At 30.8% G+C, this 18,716-nt stretch overlaps 1 protein-coding gene across 1 annotated transcript; it reads right to left on the reverse strand.

Annotated features, from left to right (window-relative positions):
* Positions 1 to 6,480: 6,480 nt before the first annotated feature.
* Positions 6,481 to 7,521, reverse strand: LOC123194165 (transcription factor MYB114-like). The gene is made up of 5 exons (XM_044607324.1): positions 7,447 to 7,521; positions 7,289 to 7,342; positions 7,092 to 7,185; positions 6,883 to 7,012; positions 6,481 to 6,793 (listed from the first exon to the last, which is right to left on the reverse strand). Exons 1-5 carry the CDS (start codon positions 7,519 to 7,521, stop codon positions 6,481 to 6,483), a joined length of 666 nt encoding a protein of 221 aa, XP_044463259.1.
* Positions 7,522 to 18,716: the final 11,195 nt, after the last annotated feature.

The following is an 18,716-nucleotide window of genomic DNA, read 5'->3' on the forward strand; positions in this document are numbered from 1 at the left end:
CACACAACAAACTTGCAAAAATTTTGAGACTACCCACAAAACCAATGTTGAACCTCAAAGTCATGGTGGTTAGCAACAAAAAATTACAAAGTTGAGGTATCTAGCTATAGCCCTCATGCTTTCACAAGGGTTTGTGAGCCAAAGATGACATAGTATTGACTTTGAACTTAGGCCAAATATCACACAACATTGACCCATTTTCCATAATCCATACGACATTGCACATGACTAGTGCCTCCTTGTAAATACTTAATCGTGTTCCACTTATATATGACTTTTCACTATTTTGACACAAATCTAAACTACTCAAGGTATCTGTTGTTGATATAGTCAGAGAACTTATTACTCATAAATTTCCTTAGTTCAATCCTTTTCTTTAGCACATAACATATATGGTATTATTGTAACCATAAAGGGGTATGATGGTTTATGCACAATCATTCACCTTTAAGACATATGCACGGACATGTATTTTCCTTAGTCACAATCGTGTACCCTATTATACCTTACAATTGTATGTCTATAACGTCTGATAGTTGTGCTCCTCTTTTCATTATCGCAGTCGTGCACCCTCAATGCATATGGTCATTTACTAAACCCATCACATGCATAAGTGTGCATCACATCTAGTCACAATCGTGCATCCTTACATGCATTTCTCAACTGTGCATCCTTAATACCCTACAGTTGTTAGCTATTTCATTCACATGTACGAGTATATACCTCTTTATGCATAATTGTGCATCCTTATATAATGCTCACAACCATGCAGGTTGTGCACGACCTCTATTCACCTTCTTCACCCTATTGGGAATACAACTATGCACCACCATATGCATGATCATCTATCATCGTTTGTACTTCTCTATTTCAACTTTCCAACAAATGTCTCTATTTCCTAAAGCATGGAAAATAAATCTCTAGCCTGAGGTGTTGGCAAAATTCACAAGTGCACAAAATTCACTCAAGTAATATAGTAGTGAGTTAAGTATCATTCCTATGAAGATTGTTTATTAAGTATCAAAATTGTCTTAACCCTATTATTATTTAAACTAACAAAGAATCTGAATTTCTTTTATTGAATCTAAATAAGATGAAGCTAAAATTAAATCTAAGCTAAGAAACATTAATTTATTGTCATGGAAGATTAAATAACTAAAAAATATATATAAATAAAGTCTAGAGTATTTTGATTTTGCTTGCACTAATTCTATTCAAATTATTTCATTGACAATCTCATTTTAATTATTCATATTATGGTTGAACAACCCCAATATCATTGTTTTTTTTTTCCCAGTCAAATCAAATGTATTAATCAAAACTTACTATTTTATTTTCCAATAACAATAATAAATGTTGACTAATTCATTAAGTTTTATGGTTATTTAGTTGGATCTAAACAATTCAAGTTATATGGTTTTCACTCCAAACCATTTTCTTATGGTGTTTAAAGTCTAAATCTAATTTCAAAATTTTCTTTCCAGCACTTTTTTACAATTACAAATCAATTAAATCATGATCAAGTATTCAAAAGTATTAACATCGACATTAAACTCTTAATATGAATAAAGAAAATCAATTGAAATAATTCTATATATTTAAAATAACAAGCTATATCAAAAAACCTTAGAAAATAAGCTTAATTCATACTGAATTTAGAAATAACTATATGACAAATATAAAAGTTCATAAGTTAAAAAAGAAAAGAAGAAAAACTCTTCAATAATTCTTCACCAAGCCTTGATCGCCTTATCCAAAAGTCACCTTGAATTCACTTGGCCAACCAAATCCCCAAGATTCCTCAAATTCATCTATATATATTTGGCAAGAGTTGGACTTAAAATAGGAAACAATTATGACATTTATGTAAAAAAATAAAATTCTTCCTACTCAAGTGCATAAGAGTGCTCAAATGTTGCATTAAAGTGCTAATTTTCCTCTTCACAAACGCTACTATACTAGACTTCTAGTTTATTGGAGATAACCCTTATCTTTCAATCCTTATTTTTCTCCTCTTCATGCCTAAATTTCCCAATTTCACATTATTTTGTTTCTTTGGTTAACCTAACACAATTACAATAAAACTAAGTCAAACAAAGTAATTCCTTAAGATCAAAGCCATAATTTAGGTAAAAGGATATTCAAGCCATTCAATTATAGATTATCATATACAAAATTTTATTGCATTACCATTTGAATTCACCAATTCGTTGCAAACACGCAAATAATCCTTATCTATTTATCATCATTCAACATTCTTTATATTCATCAATCATCTAAACTACATAAGGGGCTTTCTAACATATAGTACAACATAATTGACTTAAGTTTGGAATGGTTAAGCCATACTTGTACTTTTATATATAAGCTAGTCTTCACATGGCTTGGGTGTTTCTAATGATTGAACTTCGTCTTTTCCGTGGCAAATATGTCCTCTCAAACTCTCTCTATTTTCTTCGTGAAATATTGTGAATTATAAGTGTGATTTGTCTCAATCAAAAAGTTTTGTTCCTTGTATGATTTTAATAAATAATCTCACTCATTGTCATGCATCTTCTATGCACAATTGTTCAAGTGGTTTCAATAGTCCTTATCATGTCCATTGACCTTTGGAGGCACAATTCATCTTTAATAATCATTTAAATACATGATCGTGCACCTTCCATGAATAGTCATACATTGTGTCCACATAGAAATTTATCCTTCTAACTTATGTATGGGTGTGCACTCCTACCATGCATTATTATACATCATATCTCACATATAAAATTAAATACTCAAAGTAAAGAATGACAATGTCACGTGTCAAAGTTGTTAGTGTCAATTGAGTGCAACACATGGGTGCATATGAATGGCATCTCCATTGGATTAATCCACCAAGAGGACTTCATATAAATGGTAACCCTAATGTTCGTGGAACATGTCCTCTTAATGGATAGTAATGTATACGATCCATATACTTGAGATAACTGAAACATCTTATATATCCATTGGCCTAGTTTGATACAAGCTAGCCTAATATAGCCTTTTCGAAGGGCTATTAGAACAATAATGAGTGGTTTTGTTGAAAAATGTAGCAAAACTATAGTGAATTAACAAAAAATTTATTACTATTAGGTACGAGAGTATATATCTCAATGCACCATTTGATTATGACAACGAACCAAAAAATCTATGGCCATTGTGGGAATAGGTTGGTGCTCGATCCATGTTAGTGTAGTCATTGTTTAATTAACTAAACACTTATGCCAAGAATAAACTAAGGTAGATACTATTTTTGCACCTATGATTTGATGAGATATAGATTGATGAAAGATTTTGAATACACAACTACCGTGCCATTGAAAGGTTATTTGAATTAATGTTGATTCCCGATATATTGTGTGATCATTATATCTTGTTAGAGGTCACTTATGGTTTCTGAATATAAAGATGATTAGTTTTGAATTAATCATGAATATTATTTAATGTCAATATAAGGGGAACCTATAGGTACACACATAAAAGGTTACTTGCTACGACTTGAATTGTTGGGGTGTTAAGTGCAAAAAGTAAATCACCTTGGCTGGAGGTTTTTATTCTCTGAAATTGTGTTTGAAAATATTTTGGAATAAAATTTTAAAAATAATTAAGACCCAATTAATATTATTAAGCACAACTGATATAATTAAAAAGCTTAGGGAAATTATGCAAATACCCATAAGAGTTGGGGTGGAGTATATAGAGGGAGCATTAGAGTTATGTCATAAATTCATGTTATTTTCATAACCCTAGGAGTAAATAGAAGATTATAAGAGATGGCCACTTAAGAAAAGACATATCTTTCTCTCTCCTTACTGCCACTCTTTTTCTCTCTAGAGGAAATTTTTCTTCAGAAATTTCTTCACTAATCAAGAAATACACCTGTACCATTATCACAGGCTAACACTTATATGTTCCCTTGTCATTGTAAAGCCCCTTGTGATGAGAAGGGCCTTGTAGAGCTTACAAAGATAGCTTTTTTAATATAGGATGGATTCAAAGTGAATTTGAAAAGAATAAGCCTCCAAATGCAAGTATGAAGGTTTCTAACCTTCTCTCTTTATATATATAATTAACTCTTGACCTTGAGATCAAGTTTCTCGTGTTTTGAAATCAATTCCATTGTAATTTTATTACAATTTTGGTAAGGTCCAAGAGAAAACCTTAAAATAAGCTCATAAATTGTACCTGTTAGTCCAATTATTTGAGCTGCCACATATGATGACATATACAGTTGCTGCTAAGTCATATGTTCATTCTAGTCTTCAATGAGTGGTGGAGGCAAATTACGACTAGGATTATTTTTCCCAATGCATTCCATAGTAGTCATAGACCTGGTAATCCTTCTTCTATGAAAAGCTATTGAGATAGAAATTCACGCGTATTAGGAAAAAGAAATTGTTGGGTAAACATGAGAGCTTGTGTCGGGCACTCTCACTTTAGCTCCAAATTGTTGGTGTGGAATTGTGCACTAATGAGAAGTACACAAATTCTAGGAGACTTGAGTGCAAGAAAATAAACAAACACAATAGTCGACTAGAAAGATTAAAAGCCTACATCCACGATGTTGTTATTGCCTTGGTAAAACATGATTACAAGATTACAGAGTAAGCAGGAAATAAAAATGCAGGTAGGTTCTTTAAGACAATATCAAATTATGTTTTTCCTTTCCCATTGTTATTATGTATTCATAGTAGTTTGAGTTAGAGTTACATATGTTTAGGATAATATGATAGTTAAAAGTATGATAGACATTGTCATGGTTCTGATATAGTAGGAGAGTAGTTGTATTTTAATTATCATTTATGAATTTCATAAAAATAATTCCTTGACTATAGGAAACATCTATTTATTGCCGAATGATTGTTTTGACAATGGCGGATATGGTCATTGTTTACTATTTTGTGGCTTTTAGAAGAAAAGATGTATTGTTCAAAGCTTATTTTGTAGGTTACATGGTGGAATGATGTCTGTTTGATGCTTATTTATCATCGTTGGGAGTCTTATCCATAAATTGCCTCGAATAAGAATTTTGACCACATAACGCTATCCATTTGGTTGGTTCCCTAAATCTATTTGGGGTAAAACTTTGCCATGATAGAAGCAAAAAGTGCTCTAGATATGATTCTTCAACATTTTTCGTTTGAGCGTTGTCCTCTTACACATTATCCCTACGTTGCCTCTACTCTTTGAGGACAACATGGTGCTCCACTTGTACTTCGCCAAATCTAACTAGGTTTATCCATGATTTATATAAGTTTTAAAGAAGTTTGTAATTTCATTTTTCCGAGAAAATTCGTATTCTAATAGGAATAAGTCTTGGGTAATTAAAGTGCATTCTGATCTGAGCTGTGGACATAATCATTAATAAAAACAAAATTTTCCATAAAATAATGCACATATAAAACCGAATTTCTTTTGTTTTGATTTTCGCTGGTCTAAAACTTTTGGCAAGGACGTTGCATTCAATTTGGATAGAGCAAGAAGCAAATGAAGTCAAAACAAAGTCAAGATGAGCCCCACTAAATGACTTGTAAATGAAGACCAACCAATTACGTAATTTGAATGGCCTTTGTGAGGCTGCTATTTCTAGCCACCGGATCCACAGGAAAAAAGAAAAGACAGGATCGAGCCCGATTAGATCATTAATTATGAAGGATAATGCTTTATGACAAAATTTGTATGCTTAATTAGATTATAATTAACATGAAAAGCATAGTAATCATGCATGGTAATTGTTTGATATTGGTTGAGTCTTAAAGCAAGTTGGTCCTCCTTGGAACATGAAATTATTATTATTATCATTTATAACCAAGATCCCATCCAAACCCTGCCTGTATTTATTGGAAGAGTAAGCTTATAGTACAATGATCAAATTTATAATTACTGCATTAGATAAATGTCAAGATTTCACAAGCGTGATAAAGATTCGAACATAGGTCTTCACTTTAGAAATTTTAATTCTCCACCAATTTTCTGTTAACCCTTGGAGTCTAACATGAATAAAATTATGAATACAATCAAATACAAATTGAAGTGATAATTTGTAATTAAATTTTCAAAGTAAATCAAATGCTATCACATTAACTTATATGCATAAATTAGTATAATTTATGTGTATATATAATATTACTCTTAGAAAATGGTGAGCAATTTTCTGAAATATCATTATTGGTTAAAACTTAAAATACTCCGGCCGACACTTAGGCTGCCGGACCAAAATTCACATTCCTTATCTTTTCTCAATTATGCTTGAGTTTTATGAAGATCTGATCTAGTTGTGTTTAGACAGGCTGTACTGAGCTTGGCAGTTATATCCTGTTGCTCTTGTATTTATGTTGTTCATCTCTTTTCTATGTCTGTACGTACGTTTCAATAATGCAACTTAATATTTGAAAAATGATGCAAAAAAATATTTAATTAGAAATATACATAGAAACGAAGTTGAAACATGCATCATCATGAAAAAATATACCAATTCTCGTCCATTTCAAAAAATCTACTCATCCACTCCAAGTTTAGAGGCTCCTTGTTATAGCCATCCAAGAACTCATCTCTAAATAAACTATATTTTGAATCCTCATCTTCATTAGAAGTTATTTCTTCTTCACTTGTTTTTTGTGTGCCCAGATTCACTGTCTTAGACTCTGGTTCCGTTGAAACTCTAATTTGTCTTTCAGCTTGCTTTATTTTCTTGCTCAAATGAGAATTCCAGTAGTTCTTTATTTCATTATCAGTCCGACCAGGTGATCTCCCCGCAATCAAAGACCACCTATACATAATTAAACACTTCAACTTTCTAAATATTATTGAATCCCACTAAAGTGTAATTAAAATTAAATGACCTTATTAATCAGTTACCTGTTTCCTAGGAGTTTATGCAGCCTGAGTATCAAGTCCTCTTCTTGGTCTGAAATATTGCCTCTCTTGATGTTTGGCCTCAGATAATTCATCCATCTTAACCTGCAACTCTTCCCACATCTATTCAGACCTGCAATGTTATGTCATCCTCATTTTAATTAAGTTTGGAAGTCAAACAAAACAAAAAAAAAAATGTGCATATATGAAACCTGCTTTGGCTGCAACTGATTTCCATCTCTTTGGGCCATGGATTTCAATAACCTGTGCAAGTTTTTGGTCTTCTGCTGCTGTCCATTGGCCTCGCTACCTTTCTTTAGCAAATGTATACTGAAGTTAATATAAAGCTTTTGTTAAGTAATATTTATGACTTAGGGAGTGATGAGATGGGTCGCTTCTACCTAGCTACCTTTCTTTGCGAAGAATTTGACACCAAACTAACCATATATAAATGAGAGCGAGTCTGTGAGTTCACAGAATAAAAAATAATTGCCCAAAAATGTAAAATATTGAATAATGAGAGAATCTTGAACGTTACAACCTTATACATGGATATTAAATTAAAACTTGATTCTCGTGCTGTTGCTTATCATCAATCCGATCAAGTGAGAACAAAGGGAAAAAACAATAGGTCTTCAGCATATCCGATGACTGCGTTACTGAATCGTAACTTGTATACATATAAATAGCAACAAGCTAATTGTTTTTTTTTGGTTAAAAAATAAAATCTGCTGTGACAAATGTGATGTGTTCATAATATATCTCAGAATTTACATTTAACCGGGCAGATAATTATAAACATCTTGAGAGGTAAGTGATTAAAAACATAGAAAAATGTTAACCGACAAGAATAGAGTCAAGCTACAAGCAGATAAACAGGGGTCAAATTCATCATTATACAACGGAAGCCGTATGATGTTGGGAATAAGATTGCAGTGATTGGTTAAATCTGTCTCCGTTCAGAGATAGTCTGACAAGCACATGCTTCTCAACATTTATCTGTCAAAATTTTCAAACATGTGCTATGTCAGCAAGGTTACAGTCATCAGAGCAAACTTAATGCCTGCATACGTCTTAATGTACCATGCCAAATTTTCATGCATGAGGGCCCGACTCAATTTAAGAGATTTGTGGGGGGAAAAAAAAGGTCAAAATTAGGTCTAAACTTTATGGTAGTTAGTGATCTGTGTCTTTTGTCATCAATTTGTTGCAGCCATGCCATAAGGAAGCAGAGCCCAGTTAACCCAAAGATGGACCACTTTCTGTGTCTATATTCTCTTCCAAGTGTTAGTCAAATTAATCCTCGAATTAAGAGTTTGTAGGTTTAACATTTTGGTTAATGGAATAAATAATAGCGTTTTAATCAGGGGTTAGGTAGAGTTGGGAATTGTCCTTATAATAAGATATAAGTTTTATTGGAAGAACCCAAATCTTTGTGGATGCATATGCAGAGAAGTGTACCAAAATAGGAATGTAATTCAGTGCAAACAAATAGGAAAGCAATAGTGAGCAGGACCTTTTTTTAAGATGGCTTCGGTCTATTGTTCGAAAACCGAAGTCAGTTGTTTTATTTGTAGTAATGATTTAAAACGTAAAAATATATCTCATAACTGTTGCTAACAAATTACTTTTATCCCTCTACAATCTTTAATTTATTGGTTAAGAACTAGGATTAGATGTAAGTATGTAATTGAAAGAATTAAATATACAATACTAAATGGATAGTAAAAAATCTTGATTTGGTAGGGAGCGATTGTTATCCTATTGTGATATTAAATAAAATTTAAGAAATTGAGTTTGACACGTTAAGATGACTGTACAGATAGTTGAATCTATCAAGTCTTATGTTTTTCAATATTATCAAATGAAACACATTTTCAGTTGACTTACGTGTATAGAAGTGTGCATAATTCTGTTTAAATTATTAAACTAAATTGAACCGTTCAAAAATTATGGTTTATTTTAATTAATAAAATGATTTAATTTAGATAGATAAATTTTAGAAGAATGGTTTATGGTTTGAGTGGTTTTTAAATCGAACTAAACCATAAACCCTATTTTTTTAAATATATATAGGCCAAATGACTGTTTCTCACAAAAGGTTTGATGAAATAATAAATTCTCACTCATTAAGTTTGAAAAAAGTCATTTTCTCACAAATATGTTAAATTTATTAAAAATTTGTAAAAATGTTATAAAATTGTTAAAAAGACAAAAAAGCCTTCAAGCTAAATAACATTTTGCCCCTAAAAGTTTATTAAATAATTTTTTGTATTTCTAATTTATATTAATTTCAATTAAAAATTAAAAAAAAAAATTTACAAATATAAATTGGATGTTAATGACGTCTAATCATATGTTTGGAGTTCTTCTACAATTTTGAAGAATTTATGGGTGTTAATATTTTTTCCAAGGGGTTTTTGAAAATTCAAAAAAAGTTTGAGGGTACTGTTAAACTTTTAGTATGTTTTTTAATAGTTTAAAAATTAACAGTCACAACCCCAAAGCATATAACAAATTAGGGGTTTATACTACTTTTTTATATTTATTTTGTCATTTTCTTTATATGTTTATTGCATCAATATTTCATATTCATTTTACATATTTATTTAATGTCTTAGATATATATAATTCAATATTATTTATTAAGTAGAAAATATTTTGAAAAAAAATAATTTTTAATAAGTTCAAACTATAATTCAAATCAAACAAAACTGTATTTTTTAGTTTGGTTTGAAATAATTTTAAACCATTTTTTTTAGTTTAGTTTAAAAAAATTCTTAAACCGTATCAAACTGGACTATACACACCCTTATACATGTAATTGTATGGTTAGATGTCGCATGCAATTCATATGATTAGTTATCCCTTTGGTGTCATTTATGTGAGTTCAACCAATAAAAAGTTCTATTGTCGCTACGTATAGTTTCATGCATCTTAATTAATAAAATGCACTAGATAATCATGATAGTATACTAGGACACAATCTAACATTTTGACATATAACAAATTATAGTCTAATCTTTCAAATATTAGTAAAGCAATCTATTGAATATTTGATCGATTGAATATACTATTTTAAAGATTCAGTATCCAATATCAATTAACAAATTATTTGTTTGATAATAATTTTTATTACTTGTTAAATATTCTTTTTGGTTTACACATTGTTACCAACTAAAATAGTCATTTTTTTAAGGTTATACTATATAAATTAAATAAACAAATGTCATCCCCTGTAACCTTTCAACAGAACCCTAATTTTTTTTAAAAAACATAAAACCCTAAAATCACAAAAAAAAGTAGAAAGTCTCCAATTTCAATATCTTTCACTTATATTAAGATATTAAAACCCAAAATCAAGGAAGAAAGCTTGTTATATCTAGGTTTCTACACATACAACTAACTTTAAATTTTGTTTATATGAAGATTGTGTATTGTTCTCTAGTGGGTTCATTTCATTTTTGTAAGCATGGATTGAATTTCATAAGTATACATAAGATTGAAATGTAGTATGAGATTTAGGCATTCTAGGTTGTGACAAAATTTTACAATGTGTAATGCGAGGGGCTTTTGATATTTTATTATGTGTGATACGTAAGGTTAATTGAAATTTCACTATGTGAAACACGTAGGGGCTTTTAATATTGTACTAAGTGTGATACATAGGGTTAATTGAAATTTTACTATGCATAACACGTGAGAGGCTTACTAATGTTTTATTGTCTAATATGTGGTGACATTATTGAAATTTTACAATGTTTAATGGGTGGGAATTTGGATATTTTATGCTTAGGGGGTTGTTTAATATTTTCAACTATAAATGGTGTAAAATTTTTGGTAAAATTATAATTTTTGACACAATTTAGTTTTTTCAATTCTTAAATAATTCATTTATGTATTATATATTTCCATTACAAGATTGATCAAAATGTCAAATGTTATTCTCTTGATTGAATATGGGCCAATGGTGGACAACAAAGGATAACACATTTAATTATACTAACAGGAAACATAAAATGGTGATAATACATCCACACATAATGTACAAGAAATTGTTTTTGTTATTGAGAAAATATCTACATATTAATTGTAGGCACAACCATATTCATATAACCATGAAATTAGAAAATGACATCAATGGAATGTCTTATGACATCTAGGGTGATTATGGCACTACTTGTATCATTGCCCTTCATGAGAAAGTGTCTAACCATTTCTTGTTTTTGTGAACGTTATCCTATGACCAAGAAATGCATTTCTAATAGTTGGTTCCAAAGCACATAGATTTGGGATTTGAGATAACTTGCACATCGAGCCAATAAATACACCTAGTAAACCATCTAATCCATTTTCAAGGGAATATTATCTTTCTTCCTTAAAAACTAATATTGAAGTTCAATAGTTGCAGAATGATTTTGAATAGGGTGATTAACCATAGGAAGATTAGCATGAAGATTGTACTAACAATTATGATATTGATGAGGATGATCTTGCAAATATATCCGATATTAAATTACTAACAACAATGGAGGATTGGCTATGTGGACAAAGAGAAAATATTTTAAGCGGTGGTGTGATACCCTTAGGTAAATCTCACATCAACAAAGCATGGAAAAGAAAGATTGGATCTGTCTATGTATCCCACATTGGTTAGTGGTGGAAGAATTTGACTGGTTAAATAGTCTGTGAGCTCTTTAACTGTTAAGACGTGTTTTGGGTTGCAAAGCTCAGAAGCAAACCCATGATGGACTATATGTCCAAAGTAGACAATATTTTGACAGTGGACTGGGTTATTGGACCAGGGATGTTACAAATAGTATCAGAGCAGCTCCGCGTGTCCTTTTAAACGATGGTGGGACAAACCTCAACGAGGACGCTGAGTCCAGTAAGGGGGGGTGTATATGATACCCTTAGGCGAATCTCACATCTACAAAGCACGAGAGAGATGTTGGGTTTGTCTATGTATCCCACATTGGTTAGTGCTGGGAGAATTTGACTGGTTAAATAGCCTATGAGCTCCTTAACTGTTAAGACGCGTTTTAAGTTGTAAAGCCTAGAAGCAAACCCATGAGAGACTGTGTGTCCAAAATGGACAATATTTTGACAGTGGGCCGGGTTATTGGACCAGGGATGTTACATGGTGTCTCTAATCATGGTGAGAAAATATATGATGTTTCAATCGAATAACCTATGTCTAAAGAAACAATGAATGTTAACCATAGTTTAAACGTTATAAGAGCATCTAAGCTTAATTACCTTTCATGTATCACCAACATGACTGATCAACCACTATCTACTATCATAAAGAACCAACAGTCTATGATTCAATGCATTGGCTACCTCATTTCCCTAACCATCAAAATACACCTAACATCAATAAAGTGGTGAGTTCTAAAAGCGTTTTCAATTGATAGATATTTTGAGGGATAAAGACATGTTACAAGATGCATTTAGTAGACATGCTTTAGAGACTTAGTTTCAATATAAAGTTTTCATATCAACAAGACATAGATGGGAGATTAAATGTCTTCATGAACTATATTAATGGCGTGCAAGGGCAATGATATTAAAAGGTTGTGTGTATTTCACCTTCTATGCATGGATACTCAACACACATATCTTAGAGATCAAATCATATTGCATCATAGACAAGCATGCACTTGTGCACTAGGACAACTATTGAAAACAATATATGTCATGGTGGATCAAGCATATGGGCCAAAGAAAATCATTCCTAATTCGTACAAAAGTATAAGATTAATATATCTATACATAGGCATGGTGGACCAAAAATTAGGCACTAATTGCATTGAAAGGTATGCTTAAAGAATCATTTATTCTATTACCCAAATACTGCTACAATTTAGAGTTTTGTAACTCAAAATTGTCACACATTGAAATGAAGGTTAAGCAACAATATAAGTATTATTTTCATGTCAAAGTTGCATTCACCCAATGATTAGTGTTGACGGTGCATTCTTAAATTTCATTTATTGTTGTCGCTAAATATGACAATAATCAAATTTATCTATTGGTTTTTAGTGGTACAAGCAATAAGGAAACTAAACCCTAGACTTGGTTCCTAAACTAAGTAAGATATTGAATTGGTCATGTACATACCTAATTGACATTGATTTTAAATCGACTCCCAAACATTATTATTGCATTCACAAATGTCTTCCACATGCTCTCATGGTTGTTGTTGCCATCAACCAAAGGCCAACAAGTGAATCAAATACAAAAAACAAAAGCAATATAGGGTTTATATTGGAAAGTGGTAAAGGCTTATAGAATGTTTGATTTATGAAATGAAATGAGACAAATATGATGTGAATCTTGATGTTGCTATTTACCTCCAGACACGTGTAGCTTTGAGCAATAAGCATAATCTCAAATACAATATTAAGACCTCTAACTACAAGTCAATCAGTGCACTAGTCGAAAACGCTCATAGGTTGCCAATAATTTCACCTTTTGAATTCATTAAGGCTACTTTACAGAGATGATTTATAAAAGACAAAACAATGCATGTAAACATATCAAACAATCTCTTTTTCTAGGATATATTTTCAACAAATCTTTATAGGAAGAAACTCTAATTGAGAATCTTTTGGTCATTTAACTTTTCACCCTATATCTCTTTACATTTTTAAATGTCATTGTCATCCAAGGATATTAATTATTTACTGAATAATAATTAATATCTAATAAAATATAACGAAAATAATAAAATAAATAGTACCTAATAAAAAAAAACTAACATAATCATCAATCATGCAACCAACAACTAGATTATTCAACCATTAAAGCGTAAGAACTAAACTCATTGTTCATCCTCCTTGCATATTGTACTCATTCATGTTCACACAACTCTCAAGCATTATACATATACATAAATTGATAAAGGGATAATGGAATGGGTGTTCCATTATTGAGGAACTTGCATTCCAAACGATGTAATTCGAAACATGGTCATTCCTAAGCTAGAAACAAGCATTCTAGGATTTGTAACAAACCAAAATGAGACAATTCCACAAAAATATATTTGACTATCCCAAAAGCCCTTTAGCTGTTCTTTTCAAGAACAAGTTATTCCAATGGTTGTTCCAAGCATGTCTTTACCATCTGAATTAGAGGAAGTAGAATTGAAAGGAAAATAGGGCCATCTCCACACAAAACGACCAACATGCATGAGCATTACAGGTGTTCCTGAAGGAAGATTGTTTTGTTGGGGGCTAAAGAATTTTAATAATATTAAACTTTCCAATTTCAGAGTTCCAATTTAATTGTTTCTAGGGTTTTTCTAAGGCCATCTCATGAGTTAGTGATTAATCACTTTTTTGATATCACTTCTATCAATTTGATTAAAGAGGGGTTTGATCACACACTACTTAGTACTCATAAATTTGAATGAGTCAACCAGTGCAAACATGATGATAAATTTTAATGGTTGAACCAGCCTTGTATCAATAAAAAGCAGAAGGCTGCACTTACACTTCTAGGAATATGCTCTTTCAAAGTAGATCTCTCACCAACAAGAACAAGAATTCTTACACTTCCGGAGACAGTAGTGTTTTTATTTCAAAGACTGAATAATTATAGGGGCCATATATATTCAAAATCTAAATCATTATGCTCAATCAATTTCTTCATCAAGGATTGTAGTCTAATAGGGCGTTCAGAAAGAATATATATAATTTGGTGTCAGCTCAATTTCAACTCATCACACAGCCTGTGGATTCTCCAAAATATAATATAGCATATATCCAAATCAAATTATTTCTTTACTTGATTGCTAGAATATTAACATAACTGTTCTCCATATATGATTTTAATCCTAAGAAGATGGAATGTTGCCTAAAGTTAGCATTCCTGTGAATGTTTTACTCTAACAGTGTGGAGATGACAATCAAAACAATGGCTTAACTATTTATATATAAAGTAAGTCAAGTTACTACAGTTGTATGCACTAATCTGGATGTGACAAAGGAATTTAGTCTTGGAATAATTTGGATATATATGGATTAGAATATATTATAAAGTGGATATATGATCATATATTCATATCTTTTAAGAAAGAGATGATGATGAGAATCAAATTTACATGATGTAGCAGTATATGCTAATAAGTTGTATGGTTAGATTTTATTTAAAATTAGATACACATTAGACATTGAAAAAGAAGAATGTGACAAATTAGTTAAACATGCAGACCTTCTCTTATCTTCGAGTTCCATCCAGGAAACAACCTCAAATTTTTAATATTTTATAAAGCTATCCATAATAAAATCGTTTTTTTTATTGTCAGAAAGAATTTCAGGTACCCTTTTATAATATAAAAACCATTAAGTGTAAATGCTTTTCCCCTGTAAAGTAAAACCAGATAAATTAGCCCCTTTTTTACCTTTCAACTGTAGTGAACTTTTCGAGGAAGTTCACTGATTCATCTCTTACAAAAATGTCATTTGTTCTTGTCAGTATCATCACAAACTACCATTATGAAGGGCTTGCATCATATTAATTAGCTGTATAATTTGTGTCAATGTGCCTGTAGTCGAAACAGCAGCCCTCAACAGTCCAAAACCATGAACACTTCTTAATAAAGGAATATGAAACCTAGAACTTCTCATACATAATAATGACTAAAGAGTACCCACAAGACAAAGAAAAATAAAAAGGAAAAGTTCTTTTGGAGTTGCTTTTCGCCAGGAAGTAGACAATCTTTGTAAAGCATCCAATAAAAATTTTTTAACAGTAGTAGGTACCGAGGAAAAAAAAATCTGACACTAAAATTCACCTTAGTTGATTCAAGAGAAAGCAAGAAACATAAATTTAACTCTCCACAAATGAGACTGATTGCCCGAGTAATACGTAACGTTTTATTCATTAGGCCAAGATAGCTAAAGATTTCTCATATAAGTCTATTGGGCCATAGAGAAAGTCAATTTTGAAATTCCCCACGTCGATTTTACTCTTGAAGAAGAAACTTAAGTTCGATGAAGTGTCGCACTTAAAGTCAAATTGTTATGGCCATTAGTCAATGCATAAATAATACAAATCCATGCATGAGCAATATTTCTTCTTTCAAACAGATGAATATATGCTTTTTTAGATGTAGTCAAATTGAAATCATGCATCTTGGTGAAACATAATATGCTGCGCACGCAATAAGAGATACATCGAGCCTGCAAATTTCTTGGTTACGACTCGCATAATCTTGAAGAAAAGGACCTTTTACTGAAATAACAAAGAATTCTTTGTAACTCAATCTATATTAGTCCATTTCAGTATCCCAACTGAGGACAAATAGTCAAGTATCTGATCAACCAACTCAATCACGTATCGCAAATAGTTTTGGAAGATCAAGTTAAAGTCTACATTCATACAAATGGCAGTGGCTTCTTCTTCATGCCAATCTTTTCAAATATCTAATGATGCTTTCACACTTTCGAAATCATAATCATAATACCAAACTTCTCAACTTTTGTAATCCTTAAGCGATTCCTACAAGTATCAAAACTTTCAGCCTGTTTTTGAATCCTTAAAATTGCTGGTTTCACACCTTCAATTTAGAGGAGTTTTTAGCAGAGATAATGCAGAATATTAACTCTATCAATCTGCTACTTTGAAGATGTGTGAACGTGAAAACCATGAATTCATTATCTTAATTCTTTAGGCCAAAGGACTTATTCCCACCAAAGATCACTCTTTCCCAGGTTTTCATTCTTTATATTTCAAAAACTCAAATATTCACCCTTCAATGTTAGGGTTATGGATAAAAATGTTATTTAACTAAAAATATTTTTAAAAAACTTATCACATTACCCCTCTTTTAGTTTAAAAATCTAATAATTTTTTCTCACCTAAAGTTTAAAAGTGACAAATTCCCCCTAAGATTTTAAAACTATCACTACAGACAACGAATTTCGTCATCTCTAACTGTTTTTGTCCATTCTCTCTCTCTCTCTTATGAACTTACTTGTCTCTCTCTCTCCTTCCCAAATCACCTTCATCGAAGATAAAGACAAAATTGTTTTTGTCAGACAATTTCGCCTTCATCTCCAACGAAGACAACCAACGATGGAGGGAGAGAGACCGAAGGGAAAAAGAAGCCAAGAGAGAGAGCGAGAACGCGATTAGAGAATGCAAACTGTACTATCTCTGAAAACAATTTGAAACCCTTATGAAAAATTTGTCACTCTTTAAACTTTTGATAAAAGAGAATTGTTAGATTTTTAAATTAAGACAGAGAAATGTGATAAATTTTTATTTTTTTAAATATTTTTAATTAAATGATATTTTTATCCTTAACCCAAATAATGAATTTTAACATAACAATAGTAATCTTTTAGTGATAATAAATCCTTTGATCTGATTCTTTATTTTTTATGAAATATTTGCTCTTGGTGAGCAGAACTGTCATTGGAATAGGATTAAGTTGATTATTAATTATGATAAATTATGATGACATACACTAAATTAAACATTTATTAGTCTACATCTTAAAATAAAATACTCATTGCAAACAAAAAATAAAAAAAACTCAAATAGTTAGTATTTATACAAATTGAGTAAACATAGTCATTAATATAATAATTATAAAAAAACAATGTTATGTGTATATATTTTTGAGTATATAAATAAATATACATATATCATATAATTAAATGTTTTTTTTATCATTAATTTAAACTTATTCAATTACATAATATATATATATATATATATATATATATATTATATATATTATTTATTTATTTTTTTATATACTCAAAAATATATACATATAATTTTATTAAATTATAAATATTACTAATCCAATATAAAATTTGTAGTCTCTCAAAAGTAGAGAAAATAAATACACATGCAACAACATTTGCTTGCACTCTACTTGTCCATTTCGTCTCTCCATGGAGACAAAATATATTCCTCGGTGACAACCTCCTGCCATCAAATTTTAAAATTACAATAAAATAAAAAATAATAAAATCATGTACGTTTTTAACAAATCTAATTATAAGACCATTGAAAATATTGGAGATATATAACAAATTGGTACATTGAGAACAAAATCTTGCAAATATCATCAATCTCGAGCAAATCCTTTTGCTTATGAAAGCATGGATTTTCTGTTTTTAGTTCTTCACTTTATTTATGAGTTTGTCTTCTCCAAGAAACCAAAAAAAAAAAGAAAAAAATCCTCATTATCAGATTCTCCTTCTCTCTTACTTTCAATATTCATATTTGTTACGGATGTTTTATGCCTAACTTCATTAAAATCATTAAAAACAATATACCCAAATCTTAACTACCCAACATCAACAAAATCATAAGAAATCTATCATTACTTGTTTGGTCAAAATCAACTCATTTTTATTAGATTTCTCTAATCTTGTACAAGTCTTCTCTCAATCACCCTCATTTTCAAAGTGATTCAGGCGCCACCACAACATATTTTCCTATCACAAAATCATGTTCCACACGACTAGTCAATCTTTTTAATAAAAAATATATATTCTCCATTCAATTAAACACACTCACGGAAGTAAACTAAGAGATACGGTATGGAAATTATGTAGCTTTCAGCCATCAATATGATCGTATACTTATTAATATCATTTAGCTAGATCATCATCAAGTAGATAAGCAACCAGAAACAATTTAACCAAATATAAGACAGAGGTCAAGAGGTGTTGGTGTGAATATATACACTAAGAAGAAGTACACCAATTAGGAAAACTTGTTTGTGCAAATATATGAAAAGATGCCGTAAGTAAACAAGAGATAGATAATTTCCGTTTGGTATGTCCGGATAGTTCAGGGGACTAGCTGCA

Source organism: Mangifera indica, chromosome 13, assembly GCF_011075055.1.
Source record: "Mangifera indica cultivar Alphonso chromosome 13, CATAS_Mindica_2.1, whole genome shotgun sequence".
Classification (NCBI taxonomy): domain Eukaryota; kingdom Viridiplantae; phylum Streptophyta; class Magnoliopsida; order Sapindales; family Anacardiaceae; genus Mangifera; species Mangifera indica.